We start from the raw sequence: 18,091 nt of genomic DNA on the forward strand, positions 1-18,091 counted from the left end.
CACGGCCGTGGCAGCTCGCTGTGTGTCCTCCTGCAGGTTGCTCCGGTGCTGGTGTCCGTGCTGACATGGTGACCCAGCGGCGGCTGGCGGCGGCAGGCGGACAGGGACAGCTGCTCTGCAGAGGTAACCCTTCCCTTTGCATGCAGGCCACTCACCCAGGCACTTAGCACTGTTTCTGAAAACTTGGGGTAGGGAAGAGCAGCTTGCTTTGTCCATGATCTTAAACTTCTTTAAATTTAATTTTAAGTTTAAACTCTGTGCCTTATTTTTGTTCCGTTTCTGAATGTGATCTTATGGATTACTTTAGGAATTCACTGTGAAGACCGTGGTCTAATCCTGTTCTCCTCAGCTGGCTCTTGCTGTCAAAGCATAGTGACATAACATTTCATTATTTCACTGATGTTTATGATGGAAATTGGCTGTTGTAGATGAGGGAGGGCACATGAGATCCGGGGCTGCACGTGGGTCACCAATCACCCAACAGTCCCACACATGGCCCGGTGCTGGTGCTGTTGGTGTGGGACAAAGCTGGGCAGGCTGTGGCAGAGGCAGCACAGGGGTTTGGAGGAGGTGGTCAGCATGGCATGGGCGGGCACTGCCCTGCCTGCAGAGCTCTGAGGTGATTCCTGGAATCAGCGGTGCTGTGGCTGTGGGTGTGTGTTTGCCTCAACACAGCTCTGAGGTGTTGAGCTGTTGTGGGTTCTGTGTCAGACTGGCGCAATGGTTACGCCATCTCTGTTCTGGTATTCAAGACAGACTTCCAAGGATCTTCACAGCGTGTGGAGAGGATTTTCTAATGAGCCCCGTGAGGCTTTGCTGATCAGAAGAGCATTGTTGTCCAGAATTGCTTTCTGGCATTGATGGGCTCTGTCTTTCTTGCGTGAAGCCTTTTGAAAAATATGTATTTTTCTACAGTACATCTTGTTGCCCTTTGGGGAATATTTCATCTGCGGCCATTGAATTATGGACTGGAAATCTGCAAATGTTCTTGGAGACAGAAGGATTGGCACAACAAGAGACTCTTGGGCTCCTCTGAACAACAGAACCTGACATACAAATGATGTTTTAATTGGGTGAGATGATGTTACAGGGCTTATGCCTGAAAGGTTATTTGCTGTCAGAGCCCAGCCTGGCTTGCCCTGACAATGACATTTTAGATGTCAGGGGTTTTGTGGTTTGTACTGACTCTTTTGCTTAGGGCAGGAACAATCTGATAACCACAGATTCGTCGGGCTGCATTTCTGCTTCTCATCAGGTGCTGCAGAGTAATCTCTGCTTTTTCCAGAAGTCTTTCTGTTCAGGGATGCACTGCTGCAGTAATTTTGGAGACTCTGGGAAAGTCTGGACAAGCAGAAATTATTTCCATAGTGAGGACAAGTAAGATTTTTCTGTGGAACTAGTTTTATTTTTTTGTTAATTATTCTGAAGTGTGCTTGCCTTGGCAGAATGCCTGGCAAATTGCTTTCCCAAAGCAGGGTTTAGAGTGGAATGATTGATGCCAGTATGAATCCTTTTGGTCAAGGAGATTGTGAAGTGCATCTTCCCCAAAATATGTTTTGTGATGACGTTCACTGGAGCCCTGCTTGACTGCAGGAAGGGTTCAGAACAGAACTCAAGATGTATCTTAGTTTCATTATGACTTCTTGAAATGCTTTAATATTCACTGTTTCAGTCAGTGTCTGGAAAATGTCTGTGTTCTCCAAGGCTTAGCCAAGAGCTTGTGAACATCTGGGATCGTTTTGGCCAGGTCTGTTTGGCTTTGCAAAGGGCTCTGAATTTCTTGTGTATGTTGGGGTGCTTTCCTGGGGACCTCACAGACAGGCTCTGCTCAAAGTTTTGAGTTTTGGGGAGTCTGTGGTTTGCAGGGGAATCCTGACCATGGAGGAGGAAGTGGCAGGATGAAAGCACAGCACAAGTGTTTGTTCTGGTGCTGGGTCAAGGCAGAACCCACCTCTGGGGCTGGGGCACGGGCACAGCCTGGTAACCCCCCTGGTATCCAAGCTGGTGCCATCAGGCTGCATTTCCTGACTTGCCCTGGCCTGGGAACTGGAACTTGAAATAGCAAAAACCAGAACATGCATGTTCAACCCTTGACAGATATGTGGGTTGGAGACAGGGAATGGTTTTGGTGATTTGAAAGGGCAGATGAGCAGATAGGGAAGCATTTCTTTGATGGGCTGTTAAGACAGACTTTACTGCGAAACACATGCCTATCACATTAGGACAGGCTTTGTCAGGCCTTTCCTGGCAGGGCTTGTGTGACATGGCTTCAAAATAAGCAATGCTTTGTGCACTCATCTTTTTGATGGGAACCTAAGCTCAAATCCCTGTCCTGCCTGACTTGTTACAAGTGTTTTTCAGTGGAACTCTTGATTCCATCATATTGCCATCTGGGATATTTCTGAAAATGTCCAAATCAGCTTTTCACCTTCAAGTTGTTTATATGGGTTCTGCTAGAGATGTTGGCTCTTGAAAGCTGTTAACCCCATGAGGGCTGATGGTCAGGGACCCTCATCTCTGAAAATATCCGTGGGTTCTCCTGTCCATGGGGTAGAACTTGTGTTGTGGAACTTAGGGCCATGGGGATCTCTGGAAAAGGGCTCTTGCTGAGCATGAACTTGAGGAGCCTGCTGAGCTGCCAGCAGCTAGCTGTGTCAGGAAGCAGTAGCTGTTGCTGGCTGTGAGCTCTGTGGCTCACCCTGTACCCCCAAGACGGTGCCAAAGGCACGAGGATGTTATGAAAGGTGCGAATGCTTTGCTCAAGCATTTTGTTTTCTGGGGGCCGAGGCAGAAATCCAAATGGTCAGAGCACTCTGTGAGTCTTGGCAGGATCACACTGACACAGTGGCTGCTCCTTTCCCTGCTGAAAAGGCTGGGGAATCTCTGTTGTCCAGGCAGCTATTGCTCTGTGCATGTGGCCAAAAATAGCAAGGAAACAGCATTCCCATCTCATTCCCTGAGAGGGTGTTGTACTAGTTTGTGTGGAAAAGCAATTCTGGTGTTCTCTGGAGGTTTTCTTGGGGGGATGTGTGCAGTCAGCCTGGGACCCCTCTGTTTTGCTGCTCTGTGGCTGCAGGGGAGCTGCAGCAGACACAGCAATGTGCTCCATCCCTCTCGCTGCGCATGTTCCTGGCCCTGCTGAATCATCCAGCTTGTGCCTGGGCACAATTGCTCTCTGTCAGCTGTGTCCTGGGAGCAGAGCAGGGGGCTGGTGCCCAGGGTATTTTGCTAAAGTCTGCAAAACCCAGTAGCACTTCTCTGGGAGTCCAAGTGTAAACATAACAAAACTTACAGGCTGATGGATTTATTTTTTTCCTGGTTAATCCATGGGGTCTAAAATCTGTTGCTGCAAGGAGGAGGAGGCTTGCTGTTGGTTTTGTGGGCATTTTTGTGCATCTGGGAGCACTGGGAATGCAGCACTAAAACCAAGGGGCCTGCTGGATGTTTGGCTCCAGACAGAAGGCTGCATGCACGTGTGTGATCCTGAGTGACTCATTGGCTCACTGCTGCTTTTCTGCCCTCATTGCTTTTCTGAGGAGCTGATTGCCCCTTCCAAAGCATGGATGGCACTCACTGGTGTCCCAGTGACCCTGAGACTTTGGGGAAATCTAAGCTGGGTGCTGGTGTGTGCAGCACTGCCAAACTTGGCCTCACTGCCCGCCAGCAGTGCTCCCGTTCACAGCCACAGCTTGTTCCACTCGCCGCTTTCCTGGAGTTCCATTTCAGTGCTGCTCTGGGTCTGCAGCACCCTGTGCCCACTGTTTGCCTTGGGAAGTGGTGTTGCTGTTACTGGGAGCTCCTCCCTCAGCAGCCCTGTTCTATAATTACTGATGTTCCTGAAACCAGATCCTTCCACGTGTCCTGCTCAGGTTCGGGAGGACAAGGGGTCCCTAAGCAAACTGACTGCCTTGGAGTGCAGCCAGGAGGACTTCAGCAGTTTGGGAACACGTCATCTTCAGTGGTTCATTGAGTTCTGAGCCTCCAACCTCCTCACCTTTGGGATGCTAAAGGAAAGGGGAATATATCCCACACGGCCAGGTTTGCAGTGTGATCCCAAAGCATTGCCACAGTTTCACAGCCACCTCTGCTGGGCCCTGGGCTGTGCGGAGATGATCCTCTCTCCTTGCCAGACTTAATGATCTTCTCAAATAGCAGCACTTCTGTGCCATTTCAAGCTCTGAGAAGTCCCAGTGGTGTCACCTTTCCAGTACCTGCTTGTTTCCTGGCTGCTGTCCTTGTTCCAGTGGGTCAGACCCACGTGCCCCTCCTGGCCACAGATACTTTGGGCTGTCCTGACTTGACCACTAAACACAAATACCAGTCAGCAGTTGGCAGAATGAGATGTGCCAGTTTACTTCCTGAAAGTCATCCTGGAATGCCCTGTACAGGAATGTACAACAGGAGAAGATGGTCACAAGCAGTGCAGGGAGCTGATCTGGGGCTGGGCAGGCCAGACCTGTGAGTGTGACTGCAAACAGGTGTCAAAATCTGTAATGCAGGAATAAACAATGACACTTGGTGCTCATCTATTGCTCTGCACTTCCAAAACACGCTGTCTCCATGAGCTAATGCAGCCAGGGAATGATCAGGAAGGAAGCACTGTAAAAGTCCTGGGTTTGTTTCTTTGTGGTGGGTTTTGGTTTTGGTTGGGGTTTTTCCCTTATAATTAAAGAAATTGAAGTAGAGACCTGACCAGATTTGCTGAAGGTCATGGAGCAGCACCTCAATTAAGAGCTAAGAACTGTGCAGCTCTTCCCTGCCTGCCCTGCTGCTGCCCATCAGCCTCAGAGCCTGTAGGGCAGGGAGTCCCTCTGCTGGGAAGCTGCTGAGGGATGATTCCTCTGTCTTCCCATCTCTGCCATCTCAAGATTTTGGAGCATGCTTGCTGCTGGAGCCAGGGATGGCTGCAGCTCCTGGAGAAGAGCAGCCTGGCAGACCCTGCTTTGTGCATGGCTGAGAGTTCAGTGCCCAAAGTCTGCTCTTTTTTCTGTGTCTGCAATACCTCTCAGAGTCTGAACAAAGCCAGCAGCAAGTTCCTTTTGGAGCAAAATGTCATGACCTGGTTTTGGGGACAGCATCAATCATGGTACAAAAAGAGAAGAATCCAGCCAGTTTCGTAACCTTTTTAATGAGCTGGGGTTATTTCCCCCCTCAGTGCCCAGGAAGTGGGTGAGCTCAAACATGCAATAGATGTGTGATTCATTTGGGCAAGCCAGGCTGCTGCAGGCAGCTGAGGGAATCTCCTGCACCCTGTGTCACAAGTCCTGGAGTAATTAGCAGCAGCTAATGGTCCTGGCAGCTCTGTCAGCACCCCTGTGCTCAGGGAGCCCAGCTCACTCCTGGGGAAGCACAGGGGGTTCACACTGGGCAGCCTTGGAGAGAGAATCACAGGACTGGGCTCTGGGGCATGGTGCAGCATCTAAGCAGATGCTTCAAGGAGAAAAATCTGTCCCAGAATGTCCATCCTGGTCAGTGCTGTGTGGGAGGGCTCTTCCTTGCTCGCTGTAGTAGTTTATTTTTGTGTGTTGCCTGCCTTGAGGCCAAGACTTTGAGTAAGGAAGGAAACACTCAGCTACTAAGTGCTGCTGAGATCTCATTGGCTAATGTGGGGGTATGCTGATCTTCCAGGAGCAAACATAAACATGTTTTCAGCGTTCCTCTCTCCTGTTTTGTACTCTCAGTTACCTTTCCTGTATTGCAGCATCTGCTTAGCTCTTATTTGGCTTTTATTAGTAGTAGCTGACGTGTAGGAGGAGGAACAGAAACTTGTACTTGATCAGCAGATCTTGGAAGCAGTGACACAACCTGAGGAAGTCTGCAAAAGGTGGTCAATCAGCAGCAATCACATCTCCTTTGTGGATTCAGGTCAGTTTTTGACTGTGGATTCAAAATGTGCTGCACATCACAGTGCTGATTTCTCAGCTCACCCCTTCTGTTTCTTTTGGCTGTGAATTTGCTGAACTTTCTTGTCCAGAGGAATGAACACAAGCAAGGAGCACTCCCATGAGTTATTGGTTTCCTTCTGCCATTCTTTATGACCTCTTTTACAGCACAGTTGTATTGACCAACTGCTTTGAGCAGATCAGCTCTGTGACTTGACTCTTGGGAGGTTTGGATCTTTCTTTGGTGCTTTGCATGGAAACTCTGAGCTTGGCTCCAGGGTGTGTGTGCTAATCAGCAGGATTGGCTGCCAGGGGAGCTGCCAGGCCACAGGGGCACAAGCTGTTGGTTGAATGATCTGGAGGCTTGGATCTTGGTCAGCTCTGGAGAAGCTCTACCTTCTTGCAGGGAAACCACACTGAAGATTTGTCTCCTTTTAACTTCTACGGGTTTTTTCCTCTCCTGGTTGTGCCACGTCTCTCTCCCTGTTCCCACTGATGGTTTAGCTTGGCATAGATGCCAGCTTCTAGGAAAGACAAACCTGTTGGCCAGGCTGTTTGCAGCCAGCAGGCATCAGCCCAAGCCCAGAGCCAGCAAACAAACCCTCCCTGCAGAGGAAGCTGCTGGCTCAGCCAGGGTTACCAAAGCTCCTTGGAACAGGCATTGAGGCAAGGGCACAGCAAGTCATGAGATGCTTGCACAGACATCTGGGGCAAAGCAGAGAGCTCTGTCTGCAGTGGGTTTAAAGCAAGGGGCTTGTGCTGGATGCCAGGGAAAGGGGAATCTAATGAGCTGCTCATTAAGCTGCTGCAGGATGGATTTTCCACTGTAGACAAGCTTCTCCTGCCACAAGCTTACTCCACTAACTGCTCTTCCAGGCAAAAGTGTTTCCCTGATGTTGGTGTGATCATTTATATATATCCCTGAAAACAGTGAAGTTCATTTCCCTCCATCTCCAGTGAGTAAGTTTTCCTGCCTGTCTGCCATGTCCCACCGTGTGGGATGTGTGAGCAGAGGCCAAGGATAACACAGCCCTTCAATGGTCCCTCAGTGCTGCTGTGGAGGCACGGGGAGGGAGCAGCCCCTGCCCGCCCTGCTGCCAGGAGCACAGGGCAGTGTGCTCACTGGTGCCACTCGTGTGCCTCACCTGGAAACAAAGCCACCTGTCCTGCAGTCTGAGTTCCCAGCGTGGAGGGAAAAATAAATCCCCCTCAGCCACAGGAGACCCAGGCTCTGGTACAGCACCAGCTCCAGGGGTGACTTGTGTTCTGGCTTTGTGACATGTTTGTGTTCACCCTCCCACCTGCAGGTTTTGCTCTCTCCCTGAGCTGCTTCCTTGCTCTTTCAGAGAGCTCTGACCTTGATGTCTTTCCAGCAATCCAAGGAGCTGGCTGCAGCTCAAGTTGGAAGTGCCAGGTGTGAGGGTCTGCTGTGGGAGGGCAAACAAATCCAGGGAGTTCTGAGTCACTGCTGCCCTTGGCCAGCAAGCCCTGAGATGGGCTTGGGCACGGGGCACAGACCATGCCAGAGCTTGGGGCTGCCCTTATACAAGGCCCCTGCAATATCCTGCATTAGTTTAATTTGAGTCTGCCAATCGAGGCTCTCTTGGTTGAACCTGGATTTCAGTGGCTTTCCTGATGGGTATTTCTCCACTTAAAAATAACTCTCTTCAGGAAGTGGATGGAACTTTACATAAGATGTGCTTGAGATGTTAATTATTCAAGGAAGAGTCAGTTTAGGAATCAAGATCCAGCACGGTTGGGAGGGAGGTGGGAACTGCTCTGCCATAGCCGCGGTACCGGCGCTGCATCGTTTGGGTTGCTGGAGTTTTGTGGGCTCTTTGGGATGGAGTAAGGCAAACAAGGAGAGGAAGTGTGTGGGGGAGGATGGGGCCGTTCCTCCCACAGGAAACCCGGGATTAAGACACTGGTTGGATTGTGTGGCTGTTGGGATTGCACTGCTGGAACCCGTGGCTGAGCTCGGCCCGGCAGCTGCGCAGAGCAGCAGCAACACGTTCAGCCCTGCTCTTGGCAGAGGAGCCAAGTGAAAACAAACACAAGGGCTGCAACTGGCAGCACTGACGGGAAGGAGTGTGAGTGCAGGGCTGACAGGAAGCAATCAGTCTTGCAGATGGCTTGCATGGGCCAGGGACTTTTAGCCACTGCCTGCTGCTGCACTGAGCCCTCTCCCCCAGTATCTTCCACCCACGGGCACAGTGCACAGTGTGCCCTGATCAGCTGCAGATCCCAACCCAGGCTCTGCCATGGCTGTTACAGAGGGTGAAGCCAGCCCTGTTTTGATCCTTCTGGAGGTGTTGGCTCTATCAGACCCTGGCCGTGGCTGCTACCATCACATCCCAGGTCACTGGCGGCTGTGGAGGACATTGTCTGGACAGCATTTCTGCTATGGCACTTGTAAGCTGGGGACTTCCAGTCCCTGGGTGGCATCTGGGCTGGTTTGTGGTCTGCTGGGCTTTAAAAACAGTTCTGTGAGCTTTTGCTTCCTTGAATCCTACAGAATATTTATTCCACAGTGCAGAGGGATCTTTAAATGGGCTCTGCTCTGCATGTCTCACTGGCCAAGGAGCCGGCTCAGAGCAGGAGGGGTGGGTTGGTGACACTGCCCTGCTGCTGAGCTGCTCCCTGCAGCACTCAGTGGCCTCTCTCCATGTCCTGCAGGCTAGCAGCAACAGCCTGGTGGGGTCCATCTTGGATAGACGCGGATGATGCCAGAGCTATGACAGGGATTGCAGTCTTGGCACTGAGGGGTGATCAATTATGGAACAACTACAGGAGGAAGTACCTGAGGTCAAGGAAGAGGAAGAGGAAGAGGCAGTGATGGTGGCAAGTGGAGCCTCAGACCCAACTGGAGGACCAGACAGCTCGCTGCCTTCGAGCAGCTACACAGGTGAGTGGAGCCACAGGAGCTCATCCTGTGGAGCATCCAGGTGCCCACAGCCCACAGGCAGCATGCCCAGCTGCAAGGGCAGATCTGTCCCGAATGGAGTTCAGCTGAACTGAACATTTCACATTTATTTGTGAAATAATGCTCCAAGTTATGGAGAGGCTTACTTCTTCCTCTGAGGTCACTGCATGTCCATTGGCAAAGGGTTTTGGAATGGAAATTAAAAGGACAGGCAGGAAACATCGTGCTTCGGAGCTAGGGGCCTCCCAGAGTGCTTGGGAATGCTTCCTTGAACACTTTTTGGGGTCCTCAGAGCAAAGTGATTGTAAGGCTCCTCCAGAGCCCTTGATGTTCCAGCTGGGATATCCTGTGCCAGCAGCCAGCCAACAAGGGATTATAAAATCTGCTGGTTGGGGTTTCATTGCCAGGACATGAATGCCAGAGGGAAGAAAGGAGCATTGATGTGGAGTCTGAGCTGCTGGGGCATTCTTGGCTCTGTTCATGGCATTTGCCTGCAGCCAGTGCCAGATTCCAGATGTGATATCAGGGCCAGGCAGGACAGGGCTGGAAATCAGCCCTACAGCTGGAGGAGCTGGCCATACCAGGAGCTGTGACACGGAAGGACGTGTCCCTGTGTGTGTTTGCAGACCTGTCACAGAGCTCCTCTCCCTCGCTGTCGGACCAGCTGCAGATGGGCTGCGAGGAGGCGGCGCTGGGAGCGCTGAATGTGGAGTGCAGGGTCTGTGGGGACAAAGCCTCGGGCTTCCACTACGGCGTGCACGCCTGTGAGGGCTGCAAGGTGAGTCCCAGGGACAGCTGGCTCCAGCTGCACCACGCAGGGGTTAGGTCCCAGCAACTGGGCTGCCTCCTCACACAAGATTTGCAGCAAAACAGGGATTCGGGATTGATTGTAAAAAACTCAGCCTGTCTAGAATGGGGCAAGTATAGGCAGGCAGCAAATGCTGCCCTGGGAAGAGGGCTGAGACCTGTGTGGCCCAAACCTTGCTTTGTTGTGTAAGGCAAATCCATCTGACCCTGAGTTTACTTTTAAAAATAGTTTCTGTGCTGCAGATCAGCAGTGAGCTGTGTATTTATCTCCTGGGATCACTGGCTGCAGCTTGGATGTTCCTCTGGAATTCTTCCCCCTGTTGCAGATCCAGCAGGGTTGCGTTAGCCGCCCAGATCCTGCCAGACATTCCTGCAGGCTGGGGTTGGCCATGGCTGGTTCCTCCATCCCTCTCTGTGGGCTGCTGGCACAGCCACAGCACCAGGCATGGGGTGCCCCCACAGCTCTTCCTCTGCAGCTGGGATAGACCCCCAGAGAGACCCAGGGCTCCCCCTCCTGAGCCTCCCTGCAGCTCCTGGGGATGACAAACCAGCCTGGCCCCAGACTCCATGTCCCCCTGCTCCCTCCCTGCCTGCAGGGTTTCTTCCGCCGGACGATCCGCATGAAGCTGGAGTACGAGAAGTGTGAGAGGAGCTGCAAGATTCAGAAGAAGAACAGAAACAAGTGCCAGTACTGCCGCTTCCAGAAATGCCTCTCGCTGGGCATGTCACACAATGGTGAGTGTCACTGCTGCCAGCTGGGTGACACAGGGCCAGCTGCCCTCCTGTGAAGGATGCCCATGGCCTGCTGTGCTTTAGCCCGTGGCTCTTCCTGCTAGGGGATCACTCAAACCCAGTGCTTCAAGCATTTGACTCCTCTTCCCCTTTTTCTGTATGAGAAGGGGCTGTTCATTCCCCCCATGCAGTGTAGCTGCTGGCACGTGGCTGTCCCTTATGGACAGGCACCAAGGGAACTGGACACACAAATTGATTTTCTGTGCTGAGACTTTTACACTTCAGGTGTAAGAATCTCAGACCCAGACAGGCAAAGGTGTTTATGTGGGAAGCAGGGTTTGAGCAAGAGCCAGAGGAATGGGATGGGAGACTGGTGTGAGGAAGCAGCAGTGGCTGTTTCATGCAGGTGTTAGTGCTGGAGGAACTGCAGCCTGGAAAAGCATTGTGTTGTGTAGCTGCAGGTGTTCTCCAGCACACCTGTCTGTCTGCAGTGGCAGAACAAGCTGCTGTCCCTCTGGATGCATCTCCTGGGGTGCCCCTGCTGTCCTGACCCCCAGTTTTGCCCCCCAGCAATCCGCTTTGGGCGCATGCCAGAGGCAGAGAAGAGGAAGCTGGTGGCAGGGCTGACAGCGAGCGAGATCGGCTGCCAGAACCCACAGGTGGCTGACCTGAAAGCTTTCTCCAAGCACATCTACAACGCCTACCTGAAGAATTTCAACATGACCAAAAAGAAGGCAAGAGGTATCCTGACCGGCAAGGCCAGCAGCACCCCAGTAAGTTCCCTCCCAGGGCAGGTGGGGTTGGCCATGGCCAGCACGGGGGACTGTTCTCTGGGAGATGCTGCACGTCTCCCTGCTGCCCTAGCTGTTCCACATGCAGCCAGGTGGGCTCTGCATGTCCTGCCCCTTGCTGGGAAAAACCCCATTGCTCTGCACACTCGTGCTGTGGTGGGTGGGTGCAGATTACCTGGGCACTGTCAGCCCCGGAGGCAGGGCACAGCACAGGGACAGACAGACAAACATGACAGTCCTGAGCAGAGCTGGCACCTCGAGTCCCCACAGCAGACTCCTAACTTGCTTCTTGTCCAAGCAGCCTTTTGTGATCCATGACATGGACACGTTGTGGCAGGCAGAGAAGGGGCTGGTGTGGAAGCAGCTGGTGAACGGCATCCCCCCCTACAAGGAGATCGGGGTGCACGTGTTCTACCGCTGCCAGTGCACCACGGTGGAGACCGTGCGGGAGCTCACCGAGTTCGCCAAGAGCATCCCCAGCTTCGTCGGCCTCTACCTCAACGACCAAGTGACTCTGCTCAAGTACGGGGTGCACGAGGCCATCTTTGCCATGCTGGCCTCCATCATGAACAAGGACGGGCTGCTGGTGGCCAATGGCAACGGCTTTGTGACCCGCGAGTTCCTGCGCAGCCTGCGCAAGCCCTTCAATGAGATCATGGAGCCCAAGTTCGAGTTTGCTGTGAAGTTCAACGCGCTGGAGCTGGATGACAGTGACCTGTCCCTGTTTGTGGCTGCCATCATCCTGTGTGGAGGTGAGCGGGTGCCCTTGGCCGTGCCAGGGTCAGGAAGAGTTCTCCCTGCTTAGAGGTGGTTCAGAGGGGGCTAGGGGAGCTGAGCTGCAGCTGGGCTTGAGGTCAGCCAGGGATGTCTCAGGGCCATGAGAGAAGAACTGGACACTTCCAAAAAGCTTCTCTGTGGAGGTGATGCCTGGCAAGCTTGGACCAACAGCAAGGAATGCAGAAATGGCATCTCCTTCTCATGTGCTGCTGTGGAATACCTTTTTCAAGGGCACACTTCTCCCCTTTCTAGCTGACGAGGTTGAGTCATGGTGGGTGGGTTACAGTCCCTGGCTCCCTTTCCCCAGCAGCAGAGTGTACTTTGGAGGGCTGCACCACGACCCTGCAGCTCCCGTGCTTCCTCTCCACAGACCGCCCTGGCCTGATGAACGTGAAGCAGGTGGAGGAGATCCAAGACAACATCCTGCGAGCGCTAGAGTTCCACCTGCAGTCCAACCACCCCGATGCCCAGTACCTCTTCCCCAAGCTGCTGCAGAAGATGGCTGACCTGCGACAGCTGGTGACAGAGCACGCCCAGCTGGTGCAGAAGATCAAGAAGACAGAGACAGAGACATCTCTGCACCCACTTCTGCAGGAGATCTACAAGGACATGTACTAAGGACCTGTTATTTATGAGAATGAAGCCAAGGATTCCCATCAATACTCTTTGTACAGGAACAAAGAAAACCCTTCCCAGTGTCTTCCATTTCTCCTACTGGAAACTCTTTTCTACGTGACCCTGACGTACGGTACATAGGGCAAGATGCCGTCAGGATTTGCAGGTGCCTCCTGCTTGGCCAGGGCTTCCATTAACACACACTAACAAATCTGCAAAGCTGCTGTTCCCCTTCCTGTGGCCCAGCTCTGCCTGCCCAGTTTACATGGCTCAGGCAGGGAGGTCACTGTGGGTGGGGAGCCCTGGTCCTTAGCAGGGCCAGGGGGGTGCAGGGGCCAGCAGGGCTGACAGCAGCACTTCGAGGTGTCTGTATTCTCGTTTGTTTGCACTCCCAAGGACGTGGTCCTGAGCCATGAAGTCTGGGACAGTGTGATGAAAGGATGTTTCTCTCTTTCCCAAAGAAAAGCTCTGGAGTATTTGAACACAGGTAGGGCTGTCCCAGAGCAGACCCTCAGCTGCAGCCCCCCTGTGCTCTGCAGTGTGTTCCTGTCTCCCAGTGGAGCTGTGGGAACTCTGCCTTCCTGGGTGCTGGGTGGGAGCCTTTGCTCCTGGCACCCTCGTTCCGTAGGGAACATCTCCCTTGGCACCTCAGTAGGAGAGAGGCTGGGATGAGGAAGTAGGAGTGAAAGGATTTGACTCCTTAAAATTCACCTTCAGAGCAGAGGCACAGAATCCATGGCTTCCACAGGCTGCTCTGCACAGACCTGAGTTACAAAAAAGGTGTGTGGAGGGTCAGAGGCCTTGAGCTGATCAGGGTTTGGTGTCCTGCCTCAGTTTCCCCTCTGTGAAAGAGACCTGGACTGTCACATGCTGCCTGCTCAGAGCAGGAGCACGAGGATCTGTTAGTGCATTGGTTGCAGAGAGCTTTGCAGCTGTAAATGCCAAGGATTTATAACCAGGGAGGGGGTGGTTGGGATGCTCACAATGAGCTGGAGCTTCCAGAGAGCGTGGCTGTGGCAGGGGAGCTGCCAGTCCCCCTCTGCCCCCCGTTCCCAAGAGTGGCAACAGCTCCAGGCTTGGAGGTCTGCCTGATCCCAGCACCACTCTGGGACTTTACCTCACAACTCCTCACAGCTGTAGTGAAACACCACGGTGCTGCCTGGGCCAGGCCAGGCCCCTGCTGTGGGGGCTGTGTCCCTTGGGCTTGGGGCAGGGGGAGGATGGACCTGGCAAGGGCTCGGTTTCCCTTCCAGGATAATGCAAGTGACACTTCCCTGTCTGCAGCTCCTGGCCCCCTGTGTCCTGAGCAGCCTTATTCAAATGCTGATATTCCCTAGGAGGGGTTGTGGGAGCAAATTATTCGGTTTTATTTTACTTTCCTCCTCTTCAGGGTAGCAGATTTCCCTGGTGCAATAATTCCTTTTAAAACCCAAAGGGGAAGAGCACTGGGCTTTCCCTCCCCATCACAGGGCTGGCCGGTCCCAAACCTCCCCCTGCTGCCACACTCCTCAGTTTGCCGTGCCTCAGTTTCCCTGCCCGCGCTCCCCTCCCTACCTCGCAGGGGTGTTGGGAATCACCGTTTGTGAAGCACTTTGAAGCCCTCTGGGGGAAGGCACTGGAGACGTGCATGTGCTGGTTGGAGCCCGGGGATTTGTCCCTCCCAAAATCCCGGTGCTGTCCCCGCCCCGGTGGCAATGCAGGACTCGTGCCCATCGCCTGGGAAACTTTTTGCTCTTCCTTCCTCGACAGTATAACAACCCTCAAACTGAAATGTATATTTTTGCTAGAAGTACAAACCTCCAAGTGTTTTTAATAATATAAATAGTGTCCACAAACTGACTTGACTTTAAATAAATCTGAATTAAATATTTAAGAACCTCTTAGCATCCAGCCTGTCTTTGTGGGCTTTCTCTCAGCACCTGGGTGCAGCTGTCCGTGGGAGAATTTATTTGCTGTGATTTCCAGGGATTTGCTGTGATTCCTGGGGCTCTGTAATTCCCAGATCTCATACCTGCTGCGGTTTTCTTGCCTGCAAAGCTAAAGCAGCAGAAAGAGCCACTCGTGAGCAAGGATCCTAGCCTTAGCTGGAGGTTTGTGCCCCAAATGCTGGGGGTGGAGCTGGAAATGAGCTGGAAACACCTCGAGGAGGGGAACAATGAGCTCCGGGGTGTCCTTGGATGTGGTAGAACACCTGAGAATTTGCCAGGAGGAGCTGGAGACCCCCCAGACTCCCCTGTGCCCTGCCTGAGCGCTCTGGGGGAAGCTGTTCCGCTGCTCCCCGCCTCTCCCATTCAGCTGGGGGCACCTCGAGCCGTGGCGCTGCTGGGCAGGGGTCCCGGGGGCCCTGGCTGGGGACCCTCCCGGTGTGGTTACCCCAACAGGCAGCATTACCTTATCCAGCCCTTCCCAGTGCGATGGGGGAGAGAGCTGAGAAAGAGGTGAAATCCACAGGCTGAGTTAAAGACAGGACTGAAAAGGAAGGGGCATTGTAATGATAAAAGAATTAGAATACACAGAATTTCGTGCTGCGGGCTGGAGTGGTGCCCCCCTGCAGGCTGCTCGCTGCAGAGTCCTTGAGTGAGTGTAAACAGCGCTCGGCAGCGGCTGCTATCAACTAGCCCGGGCATGTCCTCCGCCCCGAACACGTGTTCCCGGCTATTGGGGGAGAGCGATCCCAGCCGGACCCATAAATAGCGCTGGGAGGGGGCCCAGCCCTCGTCACTGCTGGGGAGAGATGGAGGTGGGCTCCGTGATGGCGTCTGGGCCGCTGAGGACCGAGGCAAGCTCTCTGAGACCCCCGTGCAGGTAAGGGCTTGAGGATGGGGTGCCTGGGAGCAGCTTTTGGGGGAGGCAGGCTGGAGATGGGCCCCAGCTGTGGGGGTAGGGCGTGGGTTGGGATGTCCTTGATCCCCCTCCCCATTTCCCCGTCCCCTCCGGAGCTGGGGGTGGGCGGCAGCTCTCCAGCCATGTCCCCAAACCAAGGGCTCCCCCCTTCTCCCTGCCCCAGCCCCCAGGAGAGCCCCCTGTCCTGGCCTTCCTTTGATGGGTAATTAGCAGGAGACCGGGCTGGATGGGGGTGGGAGGACCCCTGGCTCTGCCCTTGGCGAGGGCTCCCAGACACCAGCCGGGGGGAGCGGGCTTCCAAAATAAATCCCCCCTCAAACAGAGCTGGTACCGGGGGGGCCTCTAGGGCAGGGCTGGAGCAGGGTCTGAGCCCATCCACACTCCTCCCCTGGCCAACAGGAATTTTGCCCGCGGATTCTGCCGGCGGGGCCAGAGCTGCCGCTTCTCACACGACCGAGAGTCAGCCCGGGTCTGCAAGTTCTTCCAGCGCGGGTTCTGCCTTTATGGAGAGCTGTGCAGGTAAGGAAGGGCTGCGGCGCCATGAGGGTGGGCTGGGAGCCTGGAGGAGCCATGCTGAACTGATGGGACCCTCTGTCTGTCCCTGGGCTCCTCCAGCTACCAGCACATCCAGGAAGAGTCAGTACCAGTATGGGCCCAATGCGGTCTGATGCCTCACTGCCACTGTGGCCAGGAGCATGGCACTGAGCCCACAGCCACGGACCACGACCACGGGGAAACCCAGTGCACCATGGACTGCAGCACGACATGTGCGGCCTTCAACTTCCCCAAAGTGGAGGTAGAAGTGGAAGAGAAAGACAAGAAGAGCATTCCAGCAGTTGGTAACATCCCCCGTGGGGCCATCAGTGGAGAAGTTGTCCCCACAAAAGCTCGGGGTGCCTCAGGTAGGTGCTAAGCTGCCCAGGGGACCAGTGGGGTGAGGTTGGGGTGGTCATGGTGAAGTAGCCTGTGCATGTTTCTGCCTATGACCAAGCCTGGGCCAGGCTGGGCTGTGGAGAGCTCTGCAGTGTCAGGACTGTCCCTTGTCACTGCTGAAGCTGCACTCTGAGGAGCCCACCCTGCTTGCTGAGCTTTTCCCCTCTAAGAGCTCTCCTCCTGCAGGCTTCCAGCCACAAGGGCCAGCACTGGAGCCAGACTCCTCTGGCCCCAAGAAGGCAGTTTTGGACACAGCGACACAGACTGACCCTGCCAAGGTGGGTTTGGGGTCTTCTGTGGCCGGGTACCCCCTGTCACCCTGTGCTGCTCCCCGAGGCCAGGGCAGTGACAGAGCCAGGGGGTTCCACGCTGTGCCGCTCTGCTTGCAGGTCCCTGCAGAGCCAGGTGCTGCGGCAGCCCCGGTCACCAGGGCAGCGCTGAGAGCCCGCAGTGAGGCTGTGGTGTGTGGCATCTGCATGGACAGGGTGTACGAGAAGGCGCTGCCCGAGCAGCGGCTCTTCGGGATCCTCCCCAACTGCAGCCACGCCTACTGCCTGGGCTGCATCCGCAGGTGGCGCCGCAGCCGCGCCTTCCAGAGCACTGTCATAAAGTGAGTGGCCTTGGGGACCTGGCAGGGCGGTCACCGTTCCCCCTTCTGTGCCCTGAAATTCTTGCTTGGGTCCAGTGATGCGGCTTTGGGATTGCTTTGGGAACAGGCGCTTTGGAGTGGTGATGCGTATGGGGGTGCTGGGTGAGGCCGGGGTGGGTACTGAGCCCATGCTCCCTTCTCGGGACACCCAACTGCACCCATCACCCTCATCCAGGGCCTGCCCAGAGTGCCGGATCCCTTCCAACTACTACATCCCCCACAAATACTGGGTCTCAGATGTGGCTGAGAAGGAGAAGCTCATCAGCAGCTTCAAGGCACGGACAGGGTGAGTGCGTGGCGCCGCTGCGGGTGGCAGGGCTGTGGGCTCCGTGCTGCTCCGGGAGCTACACTCACAACGATGCTTGGCATCCCACAGGAAAATCAGGTGCAAGTTCTTCCTGCGTGGCTACTGCCCTTTCAGATCGGAGTGCATCTACCTGCACGAGCTGCCTGCCAGCTGGCTGCGGCGGCACAGGCAGCGCCAGCAGAGGATGCCCGCGGTAGGTGGGGTGGCACATCCCGGGGCTGGGCTGGGCACTGGGACTGTGCCTCATCCTCCCTCCCCTCCTGCAGGTGTTCCTCCCTTCTTCCTCGGAGAGCTCTGACGAGGAGGATGAGGAGCTCTGCGCGCTCGAGTGGGCGCTCACCGTGTCCATGCTGGAGCCAGAATTTCGCCACTCGATTTATTGCCGCGAGCTGCTTCTCAGCGACTTCAGCGATTCCGACTGAGCCGTGGGGACCGCGCTGGGCCTGGGGGCTGCTTTGACTCCTGCCATTGTTTTGGGGTGGCTCCAGCCGCGGGGGTGCTGCAGGGATGGGGTGGGATGGGGAAGAGTCTGTCTGGCATTGATGGGTGCACCGGGGGACACTCAGGGCACAGCCCCCCTGCTCTTGCCCTGGTTGGTGCCCACTCTGCCCCACGGGTGGGGTGGGCTGGGTGCTGGCAGGCAGCGGAGGGGTCTGACATCCACGGGGGGGACAGGGCCGCGGGGTGGGGGGAGGGGGGGCACTGTTTTAAACTCTTTTTAGCCAAATCCGGGAATACTGAAATAAAACGAGCTGTGTAACGCTACGTTTCCGGGTGCCTGTGATCTGTGGGTTGCGGGATGCACCCTCGGGGGAGGTGGGGGGGGAAGGC

The 18,091-nt window shown here is 54.8% G+C and overlaps 2 protein-coding genes across 6 annotated transcripts; both read left to right on the top strand.

Moving 5' to 3' along the window:
* Positions 1 to 14,410, top strand: PPARD (peroxisome proliferator activated receptor delta). Of its 5 annotated transcripts, XM_063178148.1 has the most exons (9): positions 25 to 123; positions 5,737 to 5,865; positions 8,157 to 8,294; positions 8,559 to 8,787; positions 9,432 to 9,583; positions 10,209 to 10,347; positions 10,915 to 11,117; positions 11,437 to 11,887; positions 12,283 to 14,410. In XM_063178148.1, the coding sequence occupies exons 4-9, from the start codon at positions 8,658 to 8,660 to the stop codon at positions 12,528 to 12,530; spliced, it is 1,323 nt and encodes a 440-aa protein (XP_063034218.1). In that variant the 5' UTR covers positions 25 to 123; positions 5,737 to 5,865; positions 8,157 to 8,294; positions 8,559 to 8,657; the 3' UTR covers positions 12,531 to 14,410. The 5 variants fall into 5 exon arrangements, with proteins under 5 accessions (XP_063034217.1, XP_063034218.1, XP_063034215.1 ...); XM_063178145.1 differs by lacking the exon at positions 8,157 to 8,294; XM_063178146.1 differs by lacking the exon at positions 8,157 to 8,294 and having other exon boundaries at positions 48 to 123; positions 5,734 to 5,865.
* Positions 14,411 to 14,854: 444 nt separating this feature from the next.
* Positions 14,855 to 17,921, top strand: LOC134430457 (probable E3 ubiquitin-protein ligase makorin-1). The gene is made up of 8 exons (XM_063178150.1): positions 14,855 to 15,332; positions 15,771 to 15,890; positions 15,987 to 16,273; positions 16,491 to 16,582; positions 16,694 to 16,914; positions 17,129 to 17,239; positions 17,330 to 17,453; positions 17,527 to 17,921. Exons 1-8 carry the CDS (start codon positions 15,262 to 15,264, stop codon positions 17,680 to 17,682), a joined length of 1,182 nt encoding a protein of 393 aa, XP_063034220.1. The 5' UTR covers positions 14,855 to 15,261; the 3' UTR covers positions 17,683 to 17,921.
* Positions 17,922 to 18,091: the final 170 nt, after the last annotated feature.

Source organism: Melospiza melodia, chromosome 28 (genome assembly GCF_035770615.1).
Source record: "Melospiza melodia melodia isolate bMelMel2 chromosome 28, bMelMel2.pri, whole genome shotgun sequence".
NCBI lineage: Eukaryota > Metazoa > Chordata > Aves > Passeriformes > Passerellidae > Melospiza > Melospiza melodia.

Bases quoted from the DNA above. Each gene is read 5' to 3' on its own strand.
- PPARD (XM_063178147.1), top strand. From the start codon at position 8,658: ATGGAACAACTACAGGAGGAAGTACCTGAGGTCAAGGAAGAGGAAGAG. The intron at 9,584-10,208 runs GTGAGTCCCAGG...CCCTGCCTGCAG, and splicing joins ACGCCTGTGAGGGCTGCAAG to GGTTTCTTCCGCCGGACGAT. The intron at 11,118-11,436 runs GTAAGTTCCCTC...TTGTCCAAGCAG, and splicing joins GCAAGGCCAGCAGCACCCCA to CCTTTTGTGATCCATGACAT.
- LOC134430457 (XM_063178150.1), top strand. From the start codon at position 15,262: ATGGAGGTGGGCTCCGTGATGGCGTCTGGGCCGCTGAGGACCGAGGCA. The intron at 16,583-16,693 runs GTGGGTTTGGGG...CTCTGCTTGCAG, and splicing joins CACAGACTGACCCTGCCAAG to GTCCCTGCAGAGCCAGGTGC. The intron at 17,240-17,329 runs GTGAGTGCGTGG...GGCATCCCACAG, and splicing joins AGCTTCAAGGCACGGACAGG to GAAAATCAGGTGCAAGTTCT.